The 7584-nt window shown below is 44.1% G+C and overlaps 1 protein-coding gene across 1 annotated transcript in view; it reads left to right on the forward strand.

Annotated features, from left to right (window-relative positions):
- LOC102375132 (nuclear pore complex protein Nup214) overlaps window positions 1–7584 on the forward strand; it is a 51835-nt gene that overhangs the window by 31701 nt on the left and 12550 nt on the right. The window contains 3 exon segments of the mRNA XM_025204950.1: window positions 1468–3231; window positions 4582–4652; window positions 5213–5369. Of these exon segments, the coding sequence (XP_025060735.1) occupies window positions 1468–3231; window positions 4582–4652; window positions 5213–5369 (1992 nt within the window).

Here is a 7584-nt window from a genome sequence, read left to right on the forward strand (position 1 = left end):
AAGTGAAATATTAGCATATGAAAAGGACAGTATCTGAAATGATTCCTCCACTACCGCTAATCTGCAGACTTTAAAATAGCATAGGTTAAGGTGGCCAGCTGCTGAGTGCCATCGGCTTTAAGTAGTGTGACCACATAATAAAATGGTGGAGAGGGTTGGGTATAGATTATAGCTGTGCACTTCTTAGAAGCTGTTGTTCAAAACCAGTAGGCTGCTTTCCCTACTTCACTCATTATTTTGTGGCTGTGTCATGTAGCAGTAACTCCCTGGAGCATAGGGTCCTTGCCATGTGCGTGTGTTTAATTCCCCACTTGTTACAGGAGCAAGAACAGGTTCCTCTTACTCATTAAGTTTCAGATCAAGATCATACAAATTTAGGAAAATAAGTAATAAAGGGGAACAGGAGGCACAGCAGGCTCAGCGGGCTATTTGTAATACTCTAAATTGTATTTGGGTAGTTCTCAATTCCTTACATTGCTCCACAAGTCAGCAAAAGCACCCTTGCCTCTGGTAGCTGTTGATGATAAATCTGGGAGTTCAGAATGAAGAAATACAGAAGACATCTTCAAGCTTAGTCGGGAAATAAAAGTGAGAGAGGGGTGTTGTACCTTCCATGGCCCCAAAACTCAATGGCTTGCCCCAACCCCAAATCTCTAGTGCTCTGTCCATCCAAAAAACCCCAAACAAGTTGAAGCATATTGCCCAATGTGTTCTCAATTATGTGCTTGCATTCCAGGCACAGAAATGTGATTAAAAATAATCAAATGTAATTAACGCACTCTTACTGCAAACTTCCTAAATTACCCTTTCCTTGATATTTCTATAGTAATGAATGCAGCTACTGTGACAATTACATTCAAGTGCTTTTTTCCCAGTATTTCAAAGATTACAATAAACTAAATAAAACAATGGTTAATGTTCTAGAAATACCTTGGGTTTATATAGGGAGATTTACTTCTGTAGAAAATTCTGCAGCTATCTTATGCCTTAACCACAGCTAAGAGCCATTGCTTAAATGAACAGGTCTCCAGTACATAGCAGGGCTTTTTGCAAAGCTGAAATACTTAAGTGTCAAAAGTGGTAGTAACAGCTACTGGGGCTGTAATAGAGATGGCTTTCTCATTATATCCATTAGAAAATGGGTATTAATAACTGGTGGCGCTTTCACTGTATTCAAGGCATAGTATCTTAAGTAGAGGCTACCAAAATACAAGCCCATCAAATCATTGTTGCCATCTCTATGAAGATGTAGGCTTCATGTGTAGCTGTTGTGGCCTCTGGAAAGCAGAAGTTAAAGTGGAATGGATAGTTAATTATTTTGTCAGGAGATTTTAAGGTCTTTGGGGCCGGAGCAGTGCCTTCATTCCTGTCTGTGGCATGCTTGGCATGCCAGTGCTGTGAAGATGATAAACGAGCCCTGCATCCTGTAACTCATTTTTTCTAATTCCTTTTATGTCTCTGAATCAGTGACAGCGCCTGCTAAAGAGTTGAGCCAGCCTGATTCATTTTCCACTGCTGGGGGCTCTAAATTTGGAACCGTTCCCGAGAGCTCCTTTACGTTCGGGTCCATCAAACCAGCTGGCGTTTCAGGAGCCTCCACTTCCGTAGATGCTGCGCAGACCAACAGCAAACCTGCCCCAACGGCTACTTCAGTTCCCCCCGCGACCTCTGGCAAAATGGAAACCCTTCCATCGAAGCCTGGAGACCACTTGTTTCAGAGTAATCCAGCTGGGGAAACTCTTGGCAGCTTTTCAGGTCTAAGGGTTGGTCAGGCAGATGATAATGCCAAAGTCAGCACTAAAGCTCCATCTACCAGTGTTGTTGGTACGCAGCCTCCTAAGGCCTCCACAGTGCCTTCAGGATTTACCTTTGGCAGCTCCCTTCAGCTGGGGAAACCTGTCGAGGCTGCTGCTTCCACATCTGTCCCAACCACTAGTCCAGCATCCACATCAGTCAGCACAAACGCCACAGGCAACATATTTGGTAATGTCCAGTTAACCAACGCAGGCACTTCTGGGGTGTTTAGTCTTGGAGGAGCTTCAAATAGCAGTAAGCCCAGTTTTTCATTTGGTATTCAACAAGCCACCAACACAAGCACGTCCACCCCTGCACCAGCAACCCTCTCGGCTTCGACATCCCTGTCGTTTGGAGCTCTTTTGAGTTCAGCACCAGCTGCTGTCCCTTCTGCTGCTTCTGGTAAAAGTACAGGGGACATCAAGTTACCACCCGTGTCTGAAAAGCCACCTGAAAGTGAAGTGTTAGCACCTGGGCCTGCACCTCTAGGTTCTCAATCACAGCCACCCCAACCACAGGCCCAGCTGCCTGATTCTGTTAAAGAAACCGCCATATCTCCAGCTGCTGCAGGAGACACGAACATTACAGGTTTAAGCACTGTTTTGGTGACACCTTCCACAGAAGCAGCTTCTACAGTTTCCTCTGTTAGTGACCCCAAGGTGGTGACAGCAGTGGTTCCTCCTGTCTCTAGCTCTGCCCCATTGGATCAGAATGCCTCGGTCACCACATCTACAGCAAATGTTGCTCCTGCAGAGACAACAAGCTCTTTGGCTGCTGCCTCTGATGTTGGTACATCTCTCCCGAGTCCAGCTGTAGGTACCTCTGCGTTTGTGGCTGCCTCTTCAGGTTCTTCAGTTTTCTCTCAGCCTCCCAACTCCAGTTCGTCTGGTTCTGCATTTAGTCAACCTGCTAGCGAAACAGCAACCACCCCTTCCACTCCTCCTGCTTTTGGGCAGCTGTCGGCAACAACCACAGCATCATCTCTGTTTGGTCAGCCCGCGGGCGGCGCGCTTTCCACCACTGCGGCCACTACCCAGGCAGCTAGCTCAGGTTTCAATACGTCCACGTTTGGCTCTGCAGCAGCTGGTGGTTTTGGTCAGCCAACGTTTGGACAGGCACCGACCTTTGGTCAGCCAGCAAGCAGTTCTTCAAGTGGTTTCACTTTCAGTCAGACTGGGTTTGGAACAATGCCTGCCTTTGGCCAGCCGGCTTCGTCCACTGCAGTGTCAAGCAGTGGAAATGTTTTTGGAGTCCCCTCTAGTACCAACAGTGCCAGTTCCTTTTCCTTTGGTCCCAGTAGTGGGCTGTTTGGGCAAAGCAGCGCGCCCGTTTTTGGGCAAAGTACTGGGTTTGGACAGGGTGGATCAGTCTTCGGTAACACCGCTGCTGCCACCACCACTACATCATCGGCTGGATTCAGCTTCTGTCAAGCCTCAGGTAAGAAAAGATGGTAGTAGTGAGATTATAGAGTTAGAGCATGGCTGTCAAGCTGATGGTAGGTGAGCAGTGTTTCATAGAGAAAAGTAGGATTAATTTTGGATGCATCTTTCAGTCTGTCAGCGGAGGACTTAGCAACCTTGCCACATACACTGTGCCATTCACTGAAGAGGTTTCTTCAGCTGAATTAATACCTTCAATGTTCTGGTTTTATCTTGCTGCTTTATTCCAATGGTCTAAAGTCCTTCAAAATTGCCACTTGATTCTGTCTAATATTTGAGGCTACAGTGAATCCAACGTACTTGTGCTATTGGACCATGAGAAGCACAGGATCTGGGCTTCTCAAGGTAGGCCTCAGATCCTTGTAAATGAGTATAACTCAGATGCCTCTAGCCACCCTGAAGCAGTGGGTGAATTAGGAATTCATCTTCTAGTTAAGTAGGATTTTGCTTAAAAACAGGTCTTGTAATTAAATAAAGAGGTAATATGGCTGTTGGGTTCTTGCCTGTCTGTTCTGGTACACCATTATTTACAGAGGCTGGGATCCTTGTTCACCCATCTTCTCCTTTTGTTATCCATGTTGCAAAAACTTTTTTCTGTATCCGTCTGCAGAACCTTCAGTGGAAGGTATTCAGGGCAAAGGAATCACAGTTAAAATCTACTTCCTAGAAAAAACACCCAATTAGGCTCATTTAATTATAAAAGACAGGACTGCAGGAAAGCATCACCTTGTGTTAACTACAGTACCAAAGAATACTTAAGTCAGGGGGAAGTGAGTCTGCAAAAGGAAGGTGTTCCTAATTACGGAAGCTGCAAATTTTATTACAAAATGAGTGTTTAAGTGAATTGGGAGATGGAATCAGGAGTTCTTTTTAATCAAAACATTTCATTATCTTTAATGGGAATCCTTAGGTTACAGCTCAGATCCTCTGTACACGAGGGAAATCAAAATGCTACAATACTTGTTCATAGCTTGTAGCATTACAGTGATGTTAGCAGAATTCAAGTTCATTGGGATTGTTAGCAACAGCTTCAGATGCTAAAGCGTATTTAATTTAAAATGTGGTGTGAAGAGGCTTTTAAAGAAGGATAAATATCATTTCAAGTTTTATACTAACCATACATTGGGATAAATCTGATTCTCTTTAAACCTGGTTTCCCCAGTGCTAGTGGGTGATAACTTCAGCAGTGTTACTAAGTCAAACCCGAAGCATCATGAAGTGCTCTTTTTGTGCGTGTGCGTGGGAGCTGCTACATTGCTTATGATTTATCCTTTTTATTCTCTGATACCACAGAAAAGTGCCGGGTGGGATTATATTGGAGCATTGTTTCCCTTTTTCCTCTCCACAGGTTTTGGTTCCAGCAACACAGGTTCTGTGTTTGGGCAGGCAACCAGCCCTGGAGGCACCGTCTTTGGCCAGGTAAAGATTATGTGCGTCTCGGCATATGTGGTAGAAGACTGTGGTCAGAAACACACTAGTTTAGAGTGCTCTGCCTGATTCTAGCAGACCAGATCCTGTTTTACATACAGCCCTGGACAGTTTTCAGTTACCATGTTGGTGATACTTGCTTAGGCAAGGTAGACTTTGCCTAGCATCTGAATAAAAGGCATCCTAATGCATGCCTGGATTCTTCTTGTGCCATACTGGGCCATTTGAAGCAGACAACACCACAATCCAAAGTATAAATAGGCACAAAAGTTAGTAACTAGGACTTGTTACTCATTAGCTCCAGGGAACGGTGCATGAGCTCTAAATAAAATTGTTGGCTAGGTGCAAAAACGTACAGCCTCAGCAGCGTTTGCGGGGAGTACACTGTATGTCAAACCAGATGATAAGGTTGTATACATACTATACCACTACGAGTCTGGAAGAGCCATTCACTTATTTAGGATTGGCATGAGGTGGGGAGTCTGTGAGCTCCTCATATATGTTTGTTGACCTGTGCTGCTTTCTTGTCTCACATCCTTTCTTTTTCCTAGCAGGCGTCCTCTTCCAGCGGAGGCTTGTTTGGGTCTGGCAGTGGTGGGAGAAGATGAGGTTTCTTCAGTGGCTTGGGGGGAAAACCAAGCCAGGATGCAGCCAATAAGAACCCTTTTGGTTCCTCTGGTGCAGGATTTGGATCTACAACTTCCCAGAGTAAGTAAAGAAAAGAATATAAAATGTACTGCGTTTGCTTTTGGCTCGCTTGGTGGCTTGTTCCTTGGGTAATTTATGCATTAGTATGAAATGCTTACCTAGGCAACAGAGGCGGATGTGGATGGTGCATACTTCTCTGAACATCTACTTTGCCTTTCTGGTTTAGGCAAAATAACAGGGCAAGAGTCCAGATAGAGATACACAGAAGGGAGAAATGTAAGGAATGTGCATATTTTGAAGGAATTTCCTATAGCAAAATGTAGTTGTTCTTAGAACTCAATCTCTAACTTATAAGCCTTCATTATTTTTCATTTGCTGTGTTAATGTGGAGCCCCACGTGATGCCATTGTCTTCTCCTGTCATTTTGATTTCATTAAATCTTTGAGCTGCCAGTTTGTAGGTAGAGGTGACAACATACAAAACTGGTTGTGGTTAAATGTCCGGCTGTTAATGGCAGGAGAACCAACGCCTGTTTCACTCATGGTATCTTAGCGCAGAGAGAGACACACAGTATATATGAGCCAGTCATCAGCACTGTGCTTAAAAACAACAGATGTACTCAACATATGAATCTACTGACTAGTCAGGGCCCAAACACTTCTGTACAACCTTCCTTTCTCTTTTCTTTTAATTCAAAGAGCCAGATTGTCTGATTTCAGAACGTGTGAGTTGGGCTTCAGAGTCCTTCAGACCTTGTAGAAAACTGGCATCTCCACCACTTGTTCAGGAAGCTGCATCTCTTTTTATTAAGATGCTACATCTAAGTGCATATTCTGGGTTACTCCGAATAAGGAACATCGAGAACCGGGACAACTGCATAAGCTCTGGGCAGGTCTTGGGACTGCCTCTGCAGTCCATTTTAAAACAATGGTCTAGTTTAAAGCATGTCACCTCTAATGTAGATGTAACTTCAGGCAGTCCCGCCCTTTCCATCTAGCAAGGTTTTGAGTTTAAAGTATAGAGAGATTGTATCTGAGATTTATATATATGCAGGTTAGTGTCTGAGCACAACAGTGAAAGGTGATTAAAAGGAGTGAGAAGAAGCGAGGCATGCTCTACCGTGCGGCCCTCTGGAGAGGTTTGATTTGGACCTCTTGAGTGCAGCCTATTCTTCAGCAACTCAGGTAGGTGTCCTACACAGACATAGCTGGTACTTTTGAGTTTGGAAATGGTTGGTGTAAAGACCTGCTCCTGACTGGTATGGAGGACAGGTTTGGGAATCTTCCTTTGCAGAGCTGCTGTGTTCATAGGGATGAAGTACAGAGGCCATTTAAAAACTAATTCTGCCACAGGTGTAACAATATCCGAATAGAGTTGCTTGCCATACAGGCTTGAAGCTGTTTTCAAGAACAAAGAGCATTTGTCTGGCAAGTGAAGCTCACTTCGATTGGCGAGTCCTTGAAGATGTTGTATGGATAACTTGATCCTTGCCACTAGTCAGCAGAAACAAAACTTTCAGTAACACTTCAGCGTTGAGAAAGTCAAAAGAATGAAGACTCCCAAGTGCTGAATCCAGTTGCCCTTTGGGAAAGAGCAGGAGGAAAAGAAGGAGCTATTATTCTTTTTTCACTCTTCATACCCAGAACTGTGCTCAGATACTATATGATGTAGATGCAGTACAGGCAGTCCTCAGACTTACGACACAATTGGTTCCTGAAGTCTTAAATCGAAACGTTGTAATTCAGAACCAATTTTCTTATAAGAAACCATGTTATAAATGGGGGATTGGTTCCTGAACCAAGGCCCGATACCCTATTTTCACTAAAAATACCCCAGAATGTTGTACTCGATCAATTATAGATGAGTAATATAGCACTTATATTGTAAATAGCAATCATATTGATTTGGAAGGACTTGTTTGAGGTTACTTTGCTGGACTTTTTGAAGGGTTCTTGGCTGGAGTCTTCTCAGGAGTCTTAGCTGCAGGTTTTTCTGGAGTCTTGTCTGCTTTTTTTTAAAGAAAGTGTCCAAGGAAGTTTGGACAGATGTTCCCCAGGGAGATGGGTGACGCAGCGAACTCGTTCGCTGGCGTGGCATGGCATGGCATCGGATCAAGCGTTGTAAAGTCAAAACTGACGTCATAAAGTTGAAACAGGGTGTCAATTTATAAACATTGTAAGTCAAGGACTGCCTGTATAAGCGTGTAGGTCGGTATTTACAACAATTTGTAATTGGTCCCATCTAACTTGTCTAACTGCATCCCTCGACTGCTCCT

This window comes from Alligator sinensis, unplaced genomic scaffold (assembly GCF_000455745.1).
Source record: "Alligator sinensis unplaced genomic scaffold, ASM45574v1 scaffold388_2, whole genome shotgun sequence".
Classification (NCBI taxonomy): domain Eukaryota; kingdom Metazoa; phylum Chordata; order Crocodylia; family Alligatoridae; genus Alligator; species Alligator sinensis.